The 25,674-nt window shown below is 37.0% G+C and overlaps 1 protein-coding gene across 8 annotated transcripts in view; it reads right to left on the bottom strand.

Annotated features, from left to right (window-relative positions):
- EXOC6 (exocyst complex component 6) overlaps nucleotides 1-25,674 on the bottom strand; it is a 194,949-nt gene that overhangs the window by 42,835 nt on the left and 126,440 nt on the right. For 6 of the 8 annotated variants that reach the window (XM_033404896.2, XM_033404898.2, XM_033404897.2 and 3 more), the window contains 2 exons: nucleotides 22,719-22,748; nucleotides 10,143-10,284 (listed from right to left, as the gene is read on the bottom strand). In XM_033404896.2, coding sequence (XP_033260787.1) covers nucleotides 10,143-10,284; nucleotides 22,719-22,748 — 172 coding nt within the window. The remainder of the gene's footprint in view (nucleotides 1-10,142; nucleotides 10,285-22,718; nucleotides 22,749-25,674) is intronic. The other 2 variants (XM_004279403.2, XM_049696516.1) reach the window with 1 other exon arrangement.

Below are 25,674 nucleotides of genomic sequence, written 5' to 3'. Positions count from 1 at the left end.
GAAGCTGTGATTATAATGACAAAAGAAACCCCTTCCAAATTGGCAATCTATGACGTTTTAAGAGAACAGAGTATCTATAGGCAAAAACATGAATTATTTGTAAATCTAACAAAACTTTAAGCAGGAAAATATGCCCTTCCTGCCCTCAGGATCTATGCACAGATGTACAGGGTTTGTATGGGGGGAACAAAGATGGCTAAGAAGTCAGGCTATAAGTATTTATCCTGGCATGAAAATATAAACCTCTGAAATTAAATGCAGAGGGAATAAGTCCTTGAACAATCCTGTCCTAGGCAGACAGTTATTTTTACTGTAAGGTGGATTATTTGGAAAACATTTACACAGGGTAGGAAGAATTGGGAAGTGGAAGAAAAAAATGCCCATGGAATAAGAAGAGTAAATAGATCAAAAGATTGAAAAAGAGGGTGAGGAGGCTAGGCTAAATAAACTCTCAAGACTGCTTGTGGATGACAAGGCGAGGACATATAAAATGGAATAATTTCATAACTAAATAAATGACTGACTGTAAATAAAAACAGTCTGCATATTGAAAAGATTTCTCATAATTCCATTTCTTACTAGATCTGAAGATTTAAATTGGCTAGTTAGAACCCAAATTTTGGCTCGGCAACGTATTCTGTGTGGACCAGATGTGTCATTAGAAGCGATGACGAAGAGCACCATCTAGTGGTTTTTCTGGTGGTGAAGAACTCATGCCTGGGAGTCAGGGGTCTTGTTAGAATTCTTGACTGTTAAATTCTGTTACATGTGGTTGGTAGCAGTGGAATGCCAGCCTCTAGAACCAACTGCCCCTCTACATTCATCACCCCACTCTTATATAAGGTAGTATCTATTCCTCTCCCTTTGTTGGAAAAGGAGCAAAGCAGCCTAAATTTGATACCGTAAATGCCATTAAAACCAGAACAAATTCAAGTAGGCAAAAAATAAAAGAGCATCCAGCTTACTTAAAAAAAAATAAAAGACAAATATCCTCATACCATCGACATGATTTTGCTTGAACCCTTTTATTTTGGGGTATGGACCTTTTTCAAGGCTAGAATTAGAGGCCCTGGGGTCATAGCCATATACATACAAAAAAATCTGTAGAGACTTTCTTTCTTTCTTTTTTTTTTTTTTTTGAAGTGGGCTAAGCCTTTATCCAATTGCAAAAAGACCAAGGCCTTCAAACCTAGAGATTCACCTATTTTTCTCAATAAATCATCACTGAAAAAGGTACCAGTGCTCTTCAACCTGGAGCTTTTCTAGTGCTTATGAATTTAGGATGTTAGACTCTTAGGAGTCAATAACCTCAATTAGGTATTTGTGTCGAATATATGAAAAAGTACATTTTAGACCTATTCTGGGTACCTCAAATCCTTCTGATTGCCTGATGCTTTGGAAATGTTATTTTGTTAGGGATGTGAAGGATTTCTGAGATACCTTTATAGGAACTTAAGAAGACACTTTCATTTTTTCCTCTATACTGTTGCATTTGTAAGGTGCCTTCTGATGCGACCCAATATATGAGGTGTTTAATAAAACAAAAGCACATACACAGATTTAGAACATCAGCTTTATGCCAAGCTTGGCAAATGCTCCTCCAAGAAGTGATTTCTCTTAAACTTATACAAAATCTGTAACAGGATTAAAGGTTCAATGTAGCTTTGTGGGGGGGCGGGGGCTACGTTTGCAATTCCGAATGGAATGCCTTCCTGACTTCTCCAACCACACAGATATAGTAGTATTATTGGTTATGGTCAAGTTAACCAAAAATGTCTACTTCATTCATGCATAAGCCCTACCTAATATTCTCAATCAGTACAACTTTTTATCTAAATTAGGTCTGCTTCTTATACTGTCACAGTACCATCTACTTTTCTAGAATTTAACAACTTATAATCATATGTATTAGTGCAGTCATATAATGAATGCCTCCCCACTGGGCCTAAACCCAAAGAGGGTTAGGGGCTTTTTCTGTTTTGTTTACCACTGTATCCCCTAAATGCCAAGTACTTGGTAGATATGAAGGAATTAATTAATGCATGACTCTAAAGTACCATACTCTTCTTCGCCTTAAATTTTACTACTTCTGGGACTTCCCTGGTGGCGCAGTGGTTAAGAATGTGCCTGCCAATGCAGGACACAGGTTTGATCCCTGGTCCAGGAAGATCCCACATGCCGCGGAGCAACTAAGCCCGTGCACCACAACTACTAAGCTGACATGCCACAACTACTGATGCCCGCGCGCCTAGAGCCCGTGCTCCACAAGAGAAGCCACCGCAATGAGAAGCCCACGCACCACAATGAAGAGTAGGCCCCGCTCACCGCAACTACAGAAAGCCCACGTGCAGCAATGAAGACCCAACACAACCAAAAGTAAATAAAATAAATTTATAAAAATAAACATAGTCATCAAATATGTGAAGAATTTTTATAAATGATCAGTTATATCTATATCAAGAAGTTGAATGGTCTTGAAGAAAATTACAGCAGCATCAATTGGCCTTAACCTTTTTTTTTTAAAGAGGCAGCATTTTATTTATGTACGTATGTATGTATGGCTGCATGTATGTATGTACGTATGGCTGCGCCACGAAGCATGCAGGAGCTTAGTTCCCCCTGACCAAGGATCGAACCCGTGCCCCCTGCAGTGGAAGTGTGGAGTCTTAACCACTGGACCTGCCAGGAAAGTTCCTGGCCTTAACTTTTTGATAACAAAGTTAGGAGAACTCTAGAAAAGCAAATGTAGATTATAGAGACTTCCTGATTTGTTAATTTGTTCATTTATGCAACAAATACTCTATGAGCATAGCATTCTGCATTGGGTGCTGACAATTATAAATTCTATGTTGAATTTAACTAGCTATCCTAGATGATTAAATCTCTTCTCTTTCCTCTCTCCTCTTCACCTTCCTCTCCTTTTCTCTTTCTTTTTTCCCCTCTTCATACCACCCACCCCAACCATGGGATGTATTCTTGGGTCTCTTCTACTATGTGAGTCTCTGACTCTAACCACCTAAATCATATCAAATTTACTCAACCACTAATTTCATGTATTCCCTCCTCCTCCTTTCAAAATGTCTGAAATCCATCTTCTCTTCATTCCCACTGCCCAAAGTCAAGCTCTTTCTATCCTTCACAGGAAAAAGTTCCATAGTCTTTTAACAGGCCTTCCTACTTGCAGTACCTCTCTCATTTCAGTTCAATTTCCACATGACACAGAGTTAACTTTCTATAATATAGACTTCATAATGTCATGGTCCTGATTAAAAAGCTTCAATGGATCTCTATTGCTTATTAAATAAAGTCCAAGCATTCAGAAGTCTAACTTTTCTCAGCCATATCTTTCAACACTTTCAATCATGCATCTTGTAGTCTAGCTATACAAGACCGTATGAAGATTCCCTAAGCATTCTCTCATCACAGGACTTTTGCCTATGCCATTCCCTCTGCTCAGAATGCCCTTCCTTGCTTTTGATGAAACCTGACTCATCCTTTAAGACTCAAATTTCACTTCTATGATAGTCAATCTTTTCAACCCCATGTAGGATTAATTGCTCCTTCTCTACAAGTGATACATACTTCTATAAAGAATTTATGTTCTACTACAGTCATTTACATGTTTGTTTCCTCCCCATCTAGTATGTGAGATCTTTGAAACCTGATTCATCTTTGATTTCCCAGTAATAACAGGTAGTAGGTTCCCATTAAACATCTGAATAAATGAATCTTCCCTACAAATCAGTTGACTCTACATGGAAAAAATTCAGTTACAGACTGAAATTTGAGCTCAAGCCAATTTAACTCATAAGTATGTGTGTCACAAGGAATACCAGGGAAAAGCGCACACACTGTTTGAAAAAATAAGTGGGTACAGGGGCTTCCCTGGTGGCACAGTGGTTGAGAGTCCGCCTGCCAATGCAGGGGACACGGGTTCATGCCCCAGTCCAGGAGGATCCCACATGCTGCGCAGTGGCTAGGCCCATGAGCCGTGGCCGCTGAGCCTGCGCATCCGGAGCCCGTGCTCCGCAACAGGTTCAATCCCCGGTCCGTGGCAGAGGCCACGGCAGTGAGAGGCCCGCGTACCGCAAAAAAAAGAGAAAAAGTGACTACATAGATGGATCAGTGCTAATTCTTTCACTACCAGAAAAAAACAAAAACAAAAACTAAAAGCACATGGCTGAATGATATGAGGAACTGAACTATTCTTAACTTTCTACCTCCCCAACTTCAGCTGGTTGTGCTATTTGTTTCTACCTGCAGACTGACATTTTAAGCCCTAGGAAATATATGCATAATGTTTTTACAAAGTAATGAGGATGGAAAAATAATCAAACCAAATTATAAAATTTAATTCAGAATTAAGGCCATTCTTGATGCTTATATTTGATGTTAACCTCTTATTGCTTAAATTCTTTGACTTAAGCCTTTCTTGAGTTACCCAAGATCTTTGGTCGTTTTTGGTATCTAGTTCCTGATCTCTGCTATCTAACTTCCTTGGACTCTGGATTTCTTACTAGTGTAAGACAGACTAGTAGGATTTTATGTTAATCCCACAAACCAGTCACAGACTTTTTTTTTTTTGGCTGCGTTGGATCTTTGTTGCTGCACAGGGGCTTTCTCTAGTTGAGGCGAACAGGGGCTACTCTTCGCTGCAGTACGCGTGCTTCTCATTGCAGTGGCCTCTCTTTTTGCGGAGTATGGGCTCTAGGTGTGCAGGCTTCAGTAGTTGCGGCACGTGGGCTCAGTAGTTGTGGCTCATGGGATTTAGAGCACAGGCTCAGTAGTTGTGGCACACGGGCTTAGTTGCTCTGCGGCATGTGGGATCTTCCCAGACCAGGGCTCAAACCTGTGTCCCCTGCATTGGCAGGTGGATTCTTAACCACTGGGTTACAAGTATAAGTGCCACCAGGGAAGTCCCTGGTCACAGACTTTTAAGTAATAGTTTCTGAGCCTCTTGAAGGGAAAGTAATTACTATGAATCAATATGGGTTTATGAAGAATCAGAGTAGTAACATTTTCTTCTTTGAAAAACTAATTAGACTGGTAGATGAGGAAAATTCAATGGCCATTATTATCCCTATATACCAGCAAGGCATCTAGCAAAGTTGCTCATAACTTTGAGCTATGGTTTAGATTCAAAACTATGAATTAGATTCAACTAGGGAATTAGCAACTGGCTGAAGAAATCTAAAGATACCCAAGATTTTGAATAATGGATCTAAGTCAATATGAATAGATAGACCCATGTAATGTTGTGGTTCTCAAACTTTACTGTGCATCAGTATCACCTGAAAGGCCTACTCAAAAAGAAATTGCTATGTCCTATGCCCAGAATTCACAATTCAGCAGGTGAGGTTCAAGAATTCACATTGCTGGGACTTCCCTGGTGGTACAGTGGTAAAGAATCCACCTTCCAGTGCAAGGGACGTGGGTTTGATCCCTGGTCGGGGAACTAAGATCCCACGCGCCACAGGCCAATTAAGCCCACGCACGCGCACCACGACTACTGAACTTGCGCACATCAATGAGGGAGCCTGAGTGCCGCAAACTACAGAGCCCACGTGCTCTGGAGCCCATGCGCCACAACTACAGAGCCCACGTGTACTGGAGCCTGCGCGCCACAACTAGAGAAGAGAAAACCCACATGCCACAACTAGAGAGAAGCCCGTGCGCCACAAACAAAAGATCCCGCATGCTGCAACTAAGACCCAATGCAGCTAAAAAAAATAAAGAAAATAAACAAATAAAATAAAATAAAACAAGAATTCACACTGCTAATAAGTTCCCAGATGATACTGTTGCTGCTCATCTGGGAACCATGTTTTGAGAATCACTGATGTACTATATATCAGGATACAGATATCAGGTTTTGTTCAACATTTTGCTAATGACCTTGTTAAATAAAAGCATGATTACAAATCTGCATATGATATTCAATTTTGATATAAAAAGATCTCAATAGACTAGCTGTGGGACAAATCTTAAAATAAAATTTAATAGGGATAATCTTAAAATCCTAAAACAAAAACTAATCATACAAGTATAAGAAAAACAAAGCTTGACAATCACACACAAAAAAAGAGAAAGATAAAGACATTTTAGAATGCTACAGCTTCAATGATTCAAGAGTATACTCTGGTAACCAAAAAAGGTAATAACAGTTTGGATTTCACTAATAAAGTACAAAATATGGAACAATGTATTTGATAGTCCAACTACATATTATACTGGTTCCACCACACCTGGGTATCTCTGTATCCAACTTTGGGTGTCAGACATTAAACAGAAGGCAGTCAAACCAGTTTGTTCAAAGAAGAGCTTTGGACCTAAAATCATTATCACATGAGAACAGTAAGAGGAATTGTTTATCTCTGGTCTTCAGAAGATTCAGAAAGATATGAGAGCAGTTTTCATATAATTGGCTTGTGGATGAAGACTAGGTTTTCTCTATATGACCCTAAGCGGAACTTCCACCTGTAGTTATCAGACTGCTTACTATACACAGGTGCCCACCTGAGGAGAGGAGTGGGGAGGGAACAGGGGCTGAAATCTAGCTCACATTTCACTTGATAAGTCATGTGCCTTGGTGGGGGTGTCCAGCTGGAAAAAGGGTAAACTTCTTTCTAATTCATAGAAAGGGGACAACACTGGAGGACTTTTTCCCTTCAGTGGGAATATCTTTTCTAATTTGCACAAAGGCACAATATGGACTAGTGGTGACTCTAGCCCTAACGCAGAACTAGGTACATTAGGAGAAGTTTAGAAAAAACAACTGCAACTCAATGTGAGACATTGACAGAGTAATATATTAAATGCAAACTCATTTTCTGAAGAGTAGTTAATCTCCCAAATTAAATGTTCAAGGAATAGCTGGACAACTACTTGATGGGGTTATTTTAGTGTGTTTCAAGGTACAGGAGTATGTGAGTATGTCCTACTAGGCGGGTGGTGAAACTCAATGGTCGTTTAGTTTCTAGGATTCTACATCTGAACTATCTGCCTGTTTTCTCCATATCCCAGTTGATTCTTAAGGCATCCAGATTCCTTCTCTTCACAAATTTACCATACATTCTAGCCTTCCTCTTACCTAGCCAAATTCCTCTTCCTGTCTCCCTTTCTTCTCCTTTCTCTGCCCCAATGTGTAGAAAGCATACACACAGCATTAATACTGAAAATAAACCTTGTATTTTAAAAAACTGCTTTCTTCCAGATTAAAAAACAAGAACACTATTTAAAATAGGGATGAAGGGAATTCCGTGGCAGTCCAGAGGTTAGGACTGCATGCTTCCTTTACAGGGGACACAGGTTCAATCCCTGGTCAGGGAACTAAGACCCTGCAAGCTGCGTGGCGTGGCCAAAAAAAAAAGGGGATGAAAACTAAAATTCTCTGAACATATTATTAGAGAAAGCTAAGTTCCATTTTTAAGTGATTTATATATCAATCACTAAAAGTCATGAGTTGGGGAGTAGATAATTCCTTTGCACTAGAAAGAGAGTGGAATAGACATGAAAAATGTAATGTCAGGGAATTCCCTGGTGGTCCAGTGGTTAGGACTCTGAGCTTCCAATGCCGGGGGCCCAGGTTTGATCCTTGGTTGGGTAACTAAGATTCCACAAGCCTCGTGGTGTGGCCAATGGGGGAAAAAAAAATGTAATGTCAATTTTTATTTGTTCAGTGAGTAATGAATGCGTGATACTGTGTTAAGTAATAATTAATATTTGATAAAAATTAAGGAGCAGAGCCAACCACAGCCATAATCTTATAGGAAGCTGAGTTATCTTTTGTGGTTTGCCTTTGAGTCCTGGTTTCTCCCTTTCCATATTTATAGTACCAGAACCTTGGCCCCCATCAGGCTAGGGTTTATTCCTCTTGCACTTGACCCCAGACATCTTTAACTGAGTTATACCTTATACTTAGGAATAATCTCTTCCAAGAGATTAGTCTTTTAAGAAAACATCAACATCTTAAAAGCAGCCTTCAGTAACTCCACCCAAATAAGTAACTAAAGGGAGAAACTGTCCTATGATGTAACAGAGAGGCAAAGTTTTGTGTTTTTTGTGCCTTTCTCTAAGTATAGTTAGGCTTACTCTTCATGGAGAGGTAAGAGGACAGAGAAAATCTCTAGGTGCCTGAAGCTGCCTAACCAAACAGTAATTTCCATTTTTTAACAAAAATATCTAATTGAGAAGACACAACCAAATACCAATAAAGGGCTCAACCACCCTCAAGCAATATTTATGTAAAATGTTTACATAAACATTATCATACTGAAATGATCTCATAAGACAACTTTTTTTTTTCTTTTGGCGTGCGGCACAGCTTGTGGGATCTTAGGTCCCTACCAGGGATCGAACCCAGGCCCTTGTAATGAAATCGCGGAATCCTAACCACTGGACCGCCAGGGAATTCCCTCATAAGATAGCTTTTAAAGAACTTTAAGAAATCAGTTTCAAATTATTTGTAGAATGAATTAACAATTACTTTGAGTTAGAAACATTTTAAAAAGTGCTTTTTGGGGCTTCCCTGGTGGCGCAGTGGTTGAGAGTCCACCTGCCAATGCAGGGGACACGGGTTCGTGCCCCGGTCCGGGAAGATCCCACGTGCCACGGAGCCCGTGAGCCATGGCCGCTGAGCCTGCGCGTCCGGAGCCTGTGCTCTGCAACGGGAGAGGCCACAACAGTGAGAGGCCCGCGTACCGCAAAAAAAAAAGTGCTTTTTGGTAAGTATTTTTGTAAATACAAGATAAATATCATTTTGTAAACGATAGTTTTATTTTGAGAAAGAAATATATAAAGGTTTTCTAATTAGAGAAAATTAGAAATGCTTTCTAGGAAAAGAAAATGAATCCTTCTCTTCCCTAGGGAAAAACTATCTTTCTTTTGCTTTGTAGATCAGTATTTCTCTTTTTTTGAAGGAAATAGGTGGGTTTTTTAAAACTTTGCATTTCTTTTTTTGTGTAATAAACAATTGATCTTGATATATATAGAAGCAGACAAATATTTTTTACTTGTTGAAAAAAAAATCTGTCACTCCTGCTTCAGGTGCAAGCCACTGACATTTAATTTTTTAACGTCTTTCACAGAGAATATATTATTGCAAAATCTGCCCAAATAAATATTTTATAAATCCTTCTTGTGCCCCACTGATTTTCAATTTATCAACAGTGGTGCCTGACTAAACTGTCAACCAGGGATTTTTATCATTTAATCAGTGTACCATTCATTTGAAAGTAATGCAAAAAATTGTTCCATAAACTCATGTTCTGTATAAGGGTAACCTACATCTAGAAGTATATATAACAAGGCGAATAACTAAATAGCACATTCAATTTTGAAGGTGACTGGCTAATGTCAACATTAGATTATGGAATCTGCTAACTTGTCACCTAAAGAAAATAAAGTGAAAAACAATGGTAAAGGTAAAGACTTGAGAAATTCTTTGGGAAAGAGAATCAAAATTTCAGAATATAAAAGAAGCTTCACTTGGAATGCAGGGTCCTAAGATTATTCTTTAGCAGGTATCTGAAAAGTTATTTACAGGAAAGTAAGAATGACAAACTTGGAATCATTTCATTCACTTACTACAAACCTCAGGAGAGTCCTGGCAAGAAGACAAGAATGACCAAAAGAAGGAATAAAGGAAAAAAAATGAATCATAAATGAATCACCTTTTTAATTATCCAGTCTGGATTGTCACTTCAGTGCCTCTCTAGAGCAGAGGTCCCCAACCTTCCTGGCACCAGGGACCGGTTTCGTGGAAGACAACTTTAACATGGGCAGGGGGGTGGGGGTGAGGGGGTGGATGGCTCAGGCGGTAATGGGAGCGATGGGGGGCGGCAGATGAAGCTTCGCCCGCTCGCCCGCCGCTCACCTCCTGCTGTGCGGCCCGGTTCTGAACAGGCTGTGGACCAGTAGCGGTCCACGGCCCAGGGGTTGGGGATCCCTGCTCTACAGGCGCTAAATGTGAAAGTGAGATATTTTTCTCTTGTTGAAAAGAAGTTGCTTCTAAGGCTGCCGAAAGTTTAACTGAATCAGGCCTCTTCCCTCCTTTATGAACTATCCTACTATATACCATTTTTTCATATAATTTAAATATAGATTCTTAGAAATGCATCAGATTTAACCAATAAGGTACTTACATTCACACTGTATGACATCTAAGTTAAATTGCTGAACGGCTCCCATGCTTATCTGTTTTAACTCACTGTCCAGGAGCATCTGCATTAATGATGTTGACAGATGCTGGCAGGCTGACATGCAAGCAGTCTGGGCAACTTTCCCCTGTTATACAAATATCCAAACCAAAAAATAAACAAACAAACAAACATATAAATATATCATCGTGTATCACAAAAGTTATATACATGGCATTTTTTTGGGTTTTTTTTGGTAGAATAGTAATTATTGGCCTTTCTCTTTCTGTATTCTGAGTGGCTGTCTTTTAGCATAGGAATTGAAAGTAATATTCTGTTGACTTGTCCTTCTCAGGATATAAATATCATTAAAGCTCTAACTGCATGCAGAAAAATTAAAGTACAAGTTTAAAACCCATTATTTATTATTTCAGATCTCCTGAAATGCCTCAAGTATTTTTAAAAATGCACATTAAAATATGACATTTGTGACATAAAGTAACTGTCATGTTGACAGAACATTTTATTCATATAATGCTCTTTAAGCTTTCCTTTATAGAGTTAACCAAGACAAGAATTAAAGAAGTTAATAGTGTAATTTATTAGAATTGAAACTATACCTAATATGCTTTATAATATATACTTTGATATGTAATATATAAAATATACTTTATAAAATATACTTTGAGTCATTAAGTCCTTACTTCTAATAGGAACACTAGTTTGTAGCACAGCTTCAATTAGGAGGGGAAAAAAAGAAGCTTGCATACCAATATGATTTCACAGTCATTTACAGATCTTCATTTAGTTTTAGAAATTAAGTTTTAGAATCATCTGATAATTTAGAAATATGTAGTTAATTGAGCTATAAATACTTGTGGTTGTCTTTTAGTACATATATCATTATATTTTCTACTATAATAAGCTCCTAAAACTCTACATGAATTTTGACTGACAGCCTTGATTCAGGCTATATCTTCTTTAAAATGATAAAAAATAATTTTAAATGTTTAGCCTCCAGATTACTGGGATCACAATACAATATTGCTTTTAGTATAAATTGTTCTTCTAAGCAGGATTTTTATTTCAACTAAAAGTTTAAAAGAAAATATTACAGAAACTATTTTAGGTAAAGTTTTCTAGTGTACTGCTGCTCCTAGTATGGTTATCCCCAAACCACAAGTATGTGATTTGGTGACGGATTGACTCCCATGATAGGATTCAAAGATCTAGGAACAGGGTTAGAAATAATGACATTTGGAAGATGTGCCGTGTTCTGCCTCATTCTCATTAACAAATATTTACCCAGAGATATTTGATAATTATATATTTTTCCTACATTCCTACATATTTTTCCTATTTTTCCTAATTTCCACAAAGGAAATTTTATATATTTTTCCTACATTCCTACATATTTTTCCTATTTTTCCTAATTTCCACAAAGGCCAATAAATCTATAAAATCATGAAAATCTTCCAAACGTAAATGCTATAATAGATACAAAAATGTTTACATAGGGTTGATCTGTTAGAAAAGTAAGAAAAAACATAAATACATTTGCAAGTTTACTAGAACAGCTGTTCATTAAATTACACATTTAAAGTCAGACTAGAAACAAGCAACTTTTATGAATCTTTTATGAGTCTTCAGCATGTAGACACTATGCGCAGTAGAAAAACTGTGCATCTGAAATGGAATGCCAATATCTAAATCAAAAACTTTAGAGATAAAAGCTGATGCAAACAATATATTTGACAGATACTGATGAACTGCCAAAAAGGAATGTAACAAACAATGCAAAACCCAGCATGCTTCAAGACCCCCCAAACCCAAGAGGAATTAGTCTAGGAGACATGCAGCTCCATTCCCCAAGCAGAATAATATCAATATGAATGAGGGGCAGGAGGGAGACAGAAAAAGAAGAAATCAATGGCATGTAATTTAATTACAATGTAATAGGCTTGAGAATAGTTAATGGAAATGTCATTTTGACCAAATGGAACAACTAGTGCATTTTAGTTTAATGTACTTCTCCATCAAATCAGCTCCATGTCCTACTTATGTTGCCACTATAATGTACTAACTGCAAAAGCAGATTAATAAATTGCCAAAACAATTATTATTACATTCATTTCATAAACACATTGTATAATGTTAGTAGTATTATTTTAAGGTGACCTTTAAATTTTAACACAGGTTCAGATGCTACAAATGACTATGTAGCAATAGTACTGGAGCCAAAATGATGGTACTAGTACAAAAATTCAGGCTATTCCATAAATTTGGTGGATATAGGTAATGAAAACATATGTGTGTGCGCATGCACACGCACACACACATGCGTTTAGCTTTTTGTTTAAATAATACATGTAATAATAAAATCTTAATATAAAATTTCCTTTGATTATGCATATTAGATACAGGCTTATTGTTCTCAAAGATAGAAGTTTAAAATATTTGTAAAATATTCAAATGAAAAATTCTTCCTTTTTTATAGCTCAAAATTAATATCAAAGGTTCAAATCCTTTAAATATTTAAAGTTATATTCTATAAGATTATACTTTTTAAAATGTCTACTTCCTGATTATAAAATGTGAACAAGTATTCTTAAATTTTATCTATTACTTATTTTGAGACAGAAAATTTTAATGTTCCAGAAACTCGCACATTCCAAAAACATCCCTGGCAATTCATTTTTGATGCCTGTAGCCCTTGGTACACTTTTGTATAACCAAAACACCCCTTTCTGAACACTATTTTGCTATTATTGTTGATCCTTTTAATACTGCATCACCTTCTAGAACAAAAATAATCTAAGTACTTTTACAACTATCTTTAAAAACTAGGCTTTTTCGTTAGAGATGCTCTGGTTTTTAACATTACAACAAAGCCAAAATAATTAAGTGAAGTGACTGAGAAAACACAGCACATTTAATATCAAGCACCTAGAAATTTCTGCTGTCCTCATCTGAAAAATTAATTGCAACTATTATTAACATTCTCCTCTTTAACAACATAAATTTCAGTAAATAAGTAAAAACACCTGCCAAACTTTTAAAGGTAACTACTTTTTTACCCTGATCTAACATTTTGCTGAAAAACAACTTGTAAAGAGAGAAAACCCTTGGACAAACTTCTTATATTTCAAAGGAACTTGTAAAAGAGAATCTGCTGACATATTAGATCCTTTTTGCATTACTCAAAAGCTTTTCTTCTAAGAACAATTGTGGTAAAGAGACATTTGGCTCCTAGGAAATTCCCAAAGGGTCAACCATATGCATCCTTCCATGGCACCTTCACAGTGCTGCTTTCTAGATCCATGTCTCAAAAGCAGCTTTCATCATTTACTTGTGTGTCAGTCAATATGATTTATGGACTGCATTCAACAAAGTCAAAGCATATAGAATGAGAAATATGACTACAATCTGCTAATTTGTTTTGTATTGAGCCACTTAAGAGTCAAAGACCTAATGTCAGACTGAGACCAGCAACACAATTAACCGGTCGGTGACAGATTCATCCATCCTCCCTGCCAGGCTGTGCCAATCAAAGACAGCATGAGGTGACATTCGGTGAAATCAGTAAGAAAACTCATTCTCTAAGTAACCTATGTGAGACCTTGATTGACACTTTTTGAATTTAGTTTGTGGAACACAGACACTCTTTACCCAACAGTCCCTCACTGCAAGCTGTGAAATAAAGCTTTTAATGCCAATCACAGGAACAATAAACCACAAACCACCAACCCTCAGTTTAAAAGGAATCAAGAAAACACATCTGTTTGTATGTCAAGCCAAATTTTCAAAATAATTTACTATTATAGATTAGGCTAAAGATACTCTGCTTCCTTTGAAACGTCGTAAAATGACATGGTAACAAAAATACAACACATTTTATTAGATTATAGCTCAAAACTGTTTTGGTTTCAAAGTAATGTTTTGATAGATCTACTCTCATATAATAGTAGGAGAAATGTAGAATACTTAAAAACTAATTTGACACATTTAAATTTTCATTTGAAGTTTTCATTTCTGTCTCACCATTCTCTTATTTCAAAGGCCTAATAAAGAAGGAAGGTTTGATTTCAATAGTACTTATTTGAAAGCATTTTTCAATGCTGCTTTCATTCTCTCAAATACATTTAACATAAAAATGTACTCTTGAAATCTCAACCATTCTTTCTGCGTTGGTCTACTTTCCTTAATGATCCCCGGAGAATCCACTTTCCTTTATTTATACCCCCACAAAAGATCAACTTGGCATAAAAACCTACTTTTTATTTAAGTTAAAAAAATAAAGACTCAGAAATATTATGTGCTGTATTTATTAATCTTTAAATTGATAACAGGTTTTGTTTTAAAAGGTTATGTAACTCTTGTCAGGAAAAACTGGAAAATAAAATCATGGTCAATTTGAATATTAAATCTAACATTGATAAGAAAATTTATTAATTCTGATTCTATGTGGCTTTTTAAAGTTGTTATTAATTTTTAAAGTTATTTAAATAAAAATAGTAAAATACTGCTATATTATTCAAACTTACTGCCTCTCAGTTTGCTTCATGAATTTCAGTTATGAGACCATGAAATAGCCTTTTCAGAGGGAAGACAAAAGACGAAAGGAAGTATTTTGATGAATTGGTCAGTCTCCTAAAGAGCTACAATTTTTAGCCTTTTAAAACACATAGTCCAAAAGAGTGAAGTCTTTCATCAAATATGGAGTAAACATCAAAATTAGAAATAAATTCTTAATTGAAAAATGATGCCTAGTTGAAAAGTAGACATTTTAATTTAAGAAATTTATTCTTCTTCTTTCTCTTTTACATAAGAATCACTAATTTAAATTTTACTATATGAAACTACATTTACTCAAATGTAAAGAATGTTATTAAATCAGGAAAAAAATTCCTAAAACATGAAAATTTCTCCAAGGTGATTTCACAAATGCACAAAGATTCCTTTACCTAGTAAGTTACATTTTAAACTATTTTCTGGCTGAACACTCTATATAAAACTGAAATTTCTCCAATTCCCAATACTACAGAATAGATGAGTTATAAAGGTTTAAATATCAAGATGAATTCCTTTAGTGAGTTTTAATAATAACTTTAACACTATCTTGAAGACACAGTTTTGAGATTATGCCCCCAAAATTCATAGGTCTATCAAAATATACTTATTCTAACACCCCTAACATTCTCTAAAGTACCTCCTTTACACCTCTCTATTCCTCTCATACTCTCTCTGTCCTCATCTAAGCAGCTCTAGCTCCCAGAGAACTGGGTATCACATCAGTTAACCACAATTCCCATAGTCAATTATGAATTCCCTTTTTCCCGTCTGAGGCTTTTCTCCTCTAAACAATTCTCAATCATAAGGATACAAGACAACATAAAGGCTTGCTCTCAGGGGACACACACACACACACACACACACACACACACACACACACACACACACACGGATTAAATAAAACAGAAGTATCGCAAGGTTGGAAAAAAAATTCCCCAAACTTGGAAAACTTCAGGTCACTTGTAATATATGGCACATTTCTATTTCATGCCTTATCCCAGCTTCCTTATCCCAACCATAGGTCTCATCAAACTTTGGTGGCCTTTTTCTTAAACAATCTTTTGAATGTGGCCTTTGATGACATATAACACCCAGATTTTTAGCTTTCTGCAAATATCATTGTTGCTGTCATGGCAGTCCCATGACATCTTCAAACTCCTCCTAACTTTAAAAGGCAGAAAGAGAATGCAAGGACAATTAGAGCAGTGAAAGTCTAGAAGAGGTCAAGGTTTTGAAGCTACTGATTATACCAGAAATCTGGATAAAACGGTAAAAGCTGCATGCACTCTTGTCCGAAATAGCACAAAGAGGGAGCTAGTTTGTACTATGTAGGAACTGACAGATTTTTCCTACCTCTTAAATCTACTTGATAACAGCAAATTGGGCAATTAGGTACATGTTTAAGTAGGGAAGCAATAAAATATCAAGACCCTATAACTTTCTCACTTGGCAAATGTAAGAAATACAAGAGAAGTTTCCACATGGTGACTGAATACTATGGTCAAGCCACAAGAATTGACTGAAAAGCCGAAGTATCCCAGGAACTGTTATCAAAGCAACATCTCTGTGATAGCAGAGTCATAGCCTCATTTTTTTACATAAGAACCCAGCTTAGAGTATTAGGGCTAATATAATCATTAAAATGTACTATTTCACAACCCCAGTATGACTTAAAATTTACAAAGAAGTTGTCAGAATCACTATCAGGTTAGACAACATAGATTATTTCTGAAACAGGAGGGAAGGGGGCAGGGCACAACCTTTAAAAGAATGACAGAGCCCAAGGACACGACATAAACTGATTAGAGCCAACTAGGTCCAAGATGGCGGACCAGTCGACTTCTACTAGACCTTGAGCCTCAGTATAGCTCACTGTAACACATAAGCAACCTAATTGACACACCCACAGGCGCCATGACAGTTCCAAGGCCTACCATAAGGGTCAAAAAGTGGGTGGCAGCCCAATTCCTAGAAATCCCCACCCCTTCCCCAAAATAGCTGGAATACTCTTCCCACTCATTAGCCTATGAAATTACCCACCTCTATAAAAACTGACAACCCCTATACGCTGGTACCTTTCTTACCTTCTGAGATGGCCCACACTCTGTCTGTGGAGTGTGTTTCTCTCTAATAAATCACTTCCTACCTATCACTTTGTCGCTCACTGAATTCTTTCTGTGATGAGACATCAAGAGCCTGAGCCTCATTAAGTCCTAAGACCAGGCATGTGATCTCAGTTAAAAGACCTTGGGTTCAAGTCCCAATCTGGGTTTTGGCCAGGTTCAAGTCCTGGCCCGTGGGTTCAAGTCCCAACCTGAAGTTACATAGTTTCATTTCCACATGATCATTAGTAAAATGGACAAATGTCACCCAAGCCAAGAGGTGGCTAATACTTTATAAACATAGCCATGTATATATAAACAGCACAGAGCAGGTCTTTGTCATTCAAGGATTTATGTTTAGGTTTCAACCTTTTAAGAATGACTTTGAGAATCCAGTACAAGTAGGGCTTCATTTGCTGAGGCACACATTTGAATTACTTGCTCTGTGAAACAGGTATTGGGCAGGGAGGAACCACTCAGACTGAATGCAGTCAAAGTCCCAACCTCCCCAAGTCAATGTGGCTTTGCTGTCTTCTGTTAGCTGACATGGATAAAGTAACTCTCGCTAAAGTCTACAGTTTTCAATTATGTTTTATACCATTTCTGAAAGAAATTACATGGCACAGCAGTATTCTCATATTTGGGAATTTTCAAAGGTTTTGGGTATACTCATCCAGAATGTTAAGGGCTTTTTGGACACGTAACTTCACTGGGCTAAATCCTAGATTGTGGGAATGTGGCTGGGGTAAATACTGTTAGAGTCACTTCCAGTTGAGGGGGTACCTGGGATAGGAGTTTAGAAAGACTCAGGGAAATGTATCATGTGAGGGGAGGATACATATTAAAACAAAACAAAACTCATACAAAGGAGTGATGCCGAAAGCTCAGCTTCTCTGTACACCGGTGCTGAACCAAATCTCGAAGACAGAGTTTTGGGTGAAGGAGAAAAGGATAGCTTTATATGAATATTTTGCCAGGCAAAGGGGGACACAGCAGTCTCCTGCCTTGAAAAACTATGTGTCCCAACCCAGGAGGATTTGATAAGTTTTATAACAATGCTTCCGAAGGGTGGGGTTGCTGACAAGACTAGGGTGTGTGCAGGGTCTCAGGTGGTCTCCTAATCTTGAGGAGCATCTGTGGTCCCTTTAATCTGGCCTCAGGTGGTTTCTTGGCTGCTCCTCCCTTGATTAGCAACTGTTCAAGTCCGCCCTTTGGAACTCCGGCAGGGTCATGGAGGCTGGAGTCTTGCCTACAAGAAACGGGGGACAAAAAAAGAGGCCTCCATGCCCGGGAGCCTCACAGGGCCCCGCTCAGTTTCAGGAGGAGGGAGCAAACAAGGTAAGTTACCTACTTACCTTTTTTTTTCTAAAGACAATCTTGCAAATGACATTCAACAATACCCTGAGAGTGAAAAATAAGTAGGTCAACTGCCCCCCTCTTGTTTCCAAACAGACAAAGGCTTTAAATCTCAATGCTACCATCTACCACACCAATTTCCATAAGAGGTAGAAAGATTTAAAACATGACAGCTTCCCTACCAGGCTTAAAGTCTCCTGAATGAAAGAAAATGAAGTGATTAAAATGTTGTTGCTTATCTTCTGAATTCCTCCCCTATGTGCAATATTCATCTAAACATGCACTTTTGTTGGGACTTTACTCTGCAAAGTCTAATCTCTTTACTTTTTGTATTACAGTATCTTGCATAAGCTTTTTATGAGTATGTATCAGCATCTTGGCCTGTTGCATTTTGTCTTCTCTACCTGACCTGCAAACATTCTGTAAATATGAATTCACCAAAGCAGTTCTACCTCTCCCATCAGCTCTATCCTCACCCTTATCCATTCCTGTCTGTTCCGTACAGAGAAGAAAAAAAAAAAAGTAGGGGCTCTCTAGCCTCACCAGACCCTGGCTTGCACAGGAAACTTCTGACTCCAACATCTTTCCCTACCATCTCCTTTCTTTTTCTCCAGGGGATCTGACCTCCTTTTCGCTATCTTCATCTGCTTACAATAAAACATAAATTCCAACTCAAACAATCTCTTATCCACATATTTTAGTCTCTTTTCCTCCCCCATCTCGACTTTTGCCTATTTAACTGGGGGGGTGGGGAGAGCGGGGGTGTGGCGGGGAGAGAACTATCTTCTATTTTTTTCTTGCTATTGTGTAACACAGGTTAAAGGGAAAGATAACATTTGCATTCCTAGAACTTATTCCTATCTGCAAAAATTCAAGTAACTTTCTAAACATGAATTCTCTGCTGCCACCTGGTAGTGAAACTGATAGTGGTACATTTTCATTTGTTTTTAATACTGAATCCTCCTGTTCAAAATGATCCTTTGCTCATAAAGCATGCATCAATGGTGTAGTTTATTTCATCTACAGCCGTTAAAGAGTAAAGTTATAGGGTATTTGTAAGTGTGCACACGCATGTATGTACTAATACTGTGTGTATTTGTATAGGCTGGGAAGAGTCCACTTTATTTTTTATTATTATTATTTTAAAATATTTATTTATTTAGGCTCCGCAGGGTCTTAGTTGCTGCATGCGCACTCTTAGTTGCAGCATGTGGACTCTTTGTTGCAGCATGCGAACTCTTAGTTGCAGCATGCAGAATCTAGTTCCCTGACCAGGAATCAAACCCAGGCCCCCTGAACTGGAAGTGCAGAGTCTTACCCACTGGACCACCAGGGAAGTCCCAGAGTCCACTTTACTTATTTCCGTTTATATGTCCCTGTTCTGTTACAGGTCGTTCTTGTAATTCTCTCCTAGTCCACTGGCTTCCCACTAAAACTCCCATGCTGTTTCCTTCTAAAAGCCTTCTATTACCACTACTTCTTCCAACTATGCCCTGATTAAGAGCAATTCAAAATACTGTTTTCTACGACCTTTGACAGCAGGGAAATATTTAAGTATGCTATGCTATATACACACATAAGACTTACAAACTTATGAAATTAAATTTCTCACCAAGATTAGTCAGCATTTAGCTAATAGAGACAGCAACTTAATACCTAAAAGGATTAAAGTTATAAAATTCAAGTATGTTCATTTTCAACTAAAAAGCAAGATTCTTTTTTTTTTTTACAATTAACTTCCAGCAGTGAAAATAACTGTTTTATTACAATTATGAAAAAGCTTAAGAAAAAATATAAATTCTATTTCTAATAGTGGGCTTTGACTGTTTTCAACTTTTTCATTTACATTTTCTCGCAAAGTTCTCTCTCTCCAATGTACTGATATACTGTCAATGGTTTGCTCTTGTTGATTTCTGTGTACTTGGAAGTAACTTATTATAAATGTATGGAAATGAATGTCAAAATGTGTCATAGAAATACCTCATTTATCACCACAGAAAGAATTATCTCATATAAGTAATTTTTTCAAAACACTGGACATTCAAGTGCCAAATCTTTCTAAATTTCTCATGAATATTTATCTAAAACTGATCCCAAAATCTATCCCTCCTTCTTAAACACAGGACAAGAAACAATTTGAGGGTTTTTTCTGGATGGCAGGGTTAGTTTCACTTCTGCATTTTGAATATGCATATGGTCTATCTGCAGGAAACCTGTTAGCATGCTTAATAAGTACTTAACAACTACTACATTCATTTAATAAGCAAAAAGGTCAAGTGAAAGCACGAGGGTCTGTCTCTTCCGTGAGTCAAAGTGTTTGTCCTCAGTGTTGGCAATTTGCAAGTTATTTTGGTGCCGTAGGTTCTTTTATTTTATTTTAATCACTCTTCAAAATTTATAGTTGCATCTAGAGAGTTGTGATATGAATTATATTATTCTTTCAAATATTTCTAATCAGTACTGATAACATCTTTACTAAATCACACTCATACTGACATTTTCTAAATTACTGTCTGTAAATAATAGACTGCAAACTTTCTCTTCAAAACTAGAAAGTATTCTATATTTGACAAATAAATTTCTTGATTCAAAAATTCTGATTTTTGCAGTGTACGTTTTTTTTTCTTGTCTGCGCTGCACAGCTTGCAGGATCTCAGTTCCCCGACCAGGGACTGAACCCGGGCCCCGGCAGTGAAAGACCAGAATCTTAACCACTAGGCCACCAGGGAACTCCCTGCAGTATATTTTTCACACTTTCTAACCATATAAGAAAATGACTTTTGGGCTTCCCTGGTAGCGCAGTGGTTAAGAATCCGCCTGCCAATGCAGGGGACACGGGTTTGAGCCCTGGTCCAGGAAGATCCCACATGCCGCGAAGCAACTAAGCCCGTGCACCACAACTACTGAAGCCCACGCACCTAGAGCCCGTGCTCCACAACAAGAGAAGTCACCACAATGAGAAGTCCACACACCACAACAAAGAGTAGCCCCCGTTCACCACAACTAGAGAAAAGCCCGCACACAGCAACGAAGACCCAACAGTCAAAAATAAATAAATTAAAAAAAAAAAAAAGAAAATGACTTTTATAGTAGTCCATTTCTTCACTATTTCTCTCATATTAACTTTTAAAAATACTTATCAAGCACTTACTCTATGTAACACACTGTTTACGTGCTACAGAAGATACAATGATGAGTAGATATAGTTCCTAACATAAACAGATTAAATTCCAATAGCAGAAAGAAGGCAAGTCTACAACCATAGTACAAGACAAAATATAAATAGTACCATGAAAGTGGCACAAAGTATCAACATATGGTTAAACAGAATTAGCAAAAGCTTCATGAAAGAGGTAACATTAAAGATGTCTTTTGGAAGAGATCCATGATTTTTATAGTTATAAATGAAGACAAGATAGAAACTTGAAGCTAGATCCAGGACACAGTGAACTTTCCACTTTAAATGCCCTTGTTGAATCATGGACAGAAATGTATCAGAAAGAGGCTGAGATCATTTATTTGTTAGCCTGTGGAATTTTTACTTAATTCAGTAGATAAGTGAGAGACCCTGAAGTTTTTGAATACAGAAAATAAGATTAAACTGTGCTTTGGAAAGGATTATCTGGCTTTGATATGTAGGATGAACTGCAATAAAGAGAGACTATTGGCAGAGACTAATTAGAAGACAATTACAATAATCAAAATTTGAACTTCGATAATAGAAATAAGAACAAAACGGACAAAATATAGGTTAGGAACATTTAAATTTCAAATGCTAGATGAGATTTTTTTAAAAATAAGAATAATTTTCGATATCTATACTTAAACAACATTTGAGTTCTTATTTTGGCCATCAAGAGCTTATAATTGGAGGTGGAAAGGATGAACAAATACAATAAAAAGCAAAATGTGATGAAGCCATTAAAAAAGGGTAGAAGCTAAGGCAATTCAGGAGAACAATACTAGGCTCAGGGTGAAAAAGAAACATTTGCATTGGGTCATGAACCACACTGTGTTATGCACTGAGTTGGATTTTTAGAAGTAGAGTTTGGGTAAGTGTTGTAGAGAAAAAGCATTCAGGAAAAGCATAAATAGTCTTACAAACAAGTAATAATAACAACTAATTTTTTTTGAGTGTTTATTTTATGCCAGGCACTTTTCTAAACATTTCATGTTATACTACCTCATTTAACCCTCACAAAAATCTACAGGCTATACACTCTTATTGAACTCATTTGCAGATAAGGAAAATATCTCCGAAGTGTGGCCTGTCATGCATGAGGTGACCACAAAGAGCTTTCCCAAAGCACTGCCCTCACCACAGACACATCATGATATTAACTTTCACAATCAAGTCCCAGAGAATCTTGACTGCTTCACCAAAACTACTAGTATTATCTTCAAACTTTGGTTTCCATAAAACTACAAATGTAACAAGAACACTGCCAAAACAATTAGAATTTACCATAAACACCTATGCAGAGAAAAATAAGCCTGCAGAAAGTTCATTATTTTCTAATTCGCATGCTAGCTTTAGCTTGTATCTACTTACCGACATGGCTGCGTGATCATTGCTGTTAGTCTGAGAAGGAAGTCAGACAGGCAATCAAATAAAAAAGGAAAATGTATTCCAATAACGACAGAGCGGTGTTTAAAGTAGCAAAGCAAAATACACTATAAGGCAAGCAAGCTGACTGTGTGCTGCTATAATTTAAAGGCATTAATCAATCACATAAATGTGACTATCATTTTATTTTGAAGATTTACAGGTGAGTTTTTACACCCACACTAATCAGATAAATCCTCCTCCAAACTTTTGTCTACCTAATTAAGTTGTCTAGTCAGCATTAAAATACTGAGAACTTCAGCAGTTACTAAATGTCTGCTGAACCAGCAAATATAGAAAACACCAGCCCATTGAAAGGGTTCTTTCCTGGAGAACAGTTATTCTCAAATTTTAAGCAAAAATAGGTAGATTTCTAAGCTCCAGAAATTTTAGTTCAGTTAGGTCTAGAGGCAAGCACTGGAATCTGAATTTTTTTAACAAGTATCTCTCCCAAGTGATTTTAATACAAAAAGAAATAAAATGTCTATTTCTTTACACATAGAAAATTATACTGAATAAATGACTCTGAAGATGCTTAGAAAGGATAAGCCACTATGCTTCCACATACTCTAATGCAGCTTAAAATAAATTACTCAAGGAAAGATGGCACACTAAGTCATCTTACAATTAAGCATTTAAATATATTTTCTCCTCTAAGAAGTGACAAGTCAAAGCAAAAACCAAATCATTGGTCTTAATTTAAATACATATCAGCCCCTGCTGAAGTTCTGTACTAAACACATGGTACTGGCTTATTCTTTTAAGATATTAAGAACTAAATTAGTTAAATATTAATTCCTTAAAATAATAATGATTAATAAAATTAAGTTTAAGGAGACTTAAAATACTGTTTTTTAACTGATCTAATTTACTTTTCAAATTCCAGCAATAAACTATGTAATATTTAAGCACTACTTTTTTTTTTTTTAGAAAAAGGTATTTACCCAGAAACATGGATTTAACCTTATTATATTAGGTCAATGAAACTCAAAATCTATTTATTAGTGGCAGTTGAACATCTGGTATAGCCTACACCAAAGGTGGCCCTCCATATGGGAAGTTGTCCTCTTCGCCAAACATGCAATGAGTAAAGGAGAAACCACAAGCAGAAATGGAGGAAGAAGACACTTAACTAGCCAGGCAGATTACTGCAATTAACCCCAGTAAGCAGTGGGCTGGCAGCTGTGTTAGCCAGACCATTCTTCTAGAAGACTGGACTAGGGTCTAGATAATCTCTAAGTCCTTTCTAGATTTAACTTCCAATAAATTTTCTTCGGAATAGTAAAATTATCCCATCACCACAGTTATTTTATTCAACTATTTTTCCCAAAATCTTTCAAACTGTATGTAAAGGTATAAAATTGTATGTGAGATATAAAAGTCAGAGTCAAGATGAAATTTAGCTAAGATTTAGTAACTCAGTCAATAAAAGTCAGTCAACAACATTTAACACATGAACACCATGTAAGTCATAAGACTTGTGATGTTTTCATCATTGCTCACATTATACAATTTTTGTATGTTATAGTCAATAAATCATCAGATCAATATTATACGTTATCATTATTATTTAAAAATTAATATACCAATAAGAAAAGACAATTTGTAAGCATATATATATACAATAAATATGTGGTTATGTTTTCATTTGATAAGGAAAGCACTAAAATGTATTCAACACTACCTATGTCACAATTTAAAAAATACAACCTTTTTTGTATTTGTTTGTTTGTTTTTTTGTGGTACACGGGCCTCTCACTGTTGTGGCCTCTCCTGTTGCGGAGCAAGGCTCTGGACGCACAGGCTCAGTGGCCATGGCTCACGGGCCCAGCCGCTCCGCAGCATATGGGATCCTCCCGGACCAGGGCACATACAAGTGTCCCCTGCATCGGCAGGCGGACTCTCATCCACTGCGCCACCAGGAAAGCCCCTTTTTTGTATTTTTAATACAATTCTTTCTTGTGTCACATAAAAGGGTGATTAAAGCCTATGATTGTACTTTGACTATTAAAGTTCTCCTTAGCAGTTTTCAGTGAAGTCAAAGGACATGTACATTTATATACTTAACTCAGGAAAAAAGTATGAACCAAAGAACATAAAAAGGAAGAGCTAAATGAGAAAATAAGGTACCAGAATGAATAAATCGAAGTTTAGGTTGGGACTTTACAGCTGTATAACACTTAATAACAAATTTTAGATATGGGGACCTTAGAGATGGACTCAGCCAATCACTTTACTTCAAAGAGAAGGAAACAAGTTGTTCAAAATCAAGATGGTAGACTAAGTTTATGTGTTTGCTTCTCATTGATCCTGAGATATAAGTGATACAAAAAGCACAGAATTACAAAAGGAATAAAATATTTAACAACAGAGAAAATGAAGGTGTATGGAGGAATTCATCAAGGGATATTTTCTAGAAGACAGAAAGCTGATTAAATAGAGAAGAGAAAGCAACTGCCCATTATATGCTACCAGGGAACTACAGCAGAGCTGGGAGTCAGCTGTGCATTAGAGAGAGGTCCAGCTGTGCATATGAGAGAGGACAGAAATAAGAAATGGGATGGAAAACAGGGAAAGTAACTGAAGATTTCTGAAACAACTGTGCCAGTGATCCCCTAACTACAGAGCACAAACATTTTCCATAATGAGAGAACTTTTAAGGGGAGAGCTGAGGCTCCGGGTATAGGTGGAAAGAGAGAGAGCAAGAAGGAGGGAGGGGGGAAAAAGCCCTCCTCATTCTGGCACAGTGTCATGACAATGGAAAGAGAGGCGGAAAAGGCTACACAATTTGTGGAGCTCAGTGCAAAATGGAAATGTGGGGTCTCTTGTTCAAAAATTATTAAGAATTTCAAGACGCCAGCAGAGGACCAACTCACATGCAGGACCCTTCTAAACTCGAGAC

Source organism: Orcinus orca, chromosome 14, assembly GCF_937001465.1.
Source record: "Orcinus orca chromosome 14, mOrcOrc1.1, whole genome shotgun sequence".
NCBI classification, from domain to species: domain Eukaryota; kingdom Metazoa; phylum Chordata; class Mammalia; order Artiodactyla; family Delphinidae; genus Orcinus; species Orcinus orca.
The sequence above is the reverse complement of the archived record's forward strand: the minus strand, read 5'-3'. Positions and strand labels throughout refer to the sequence as shown.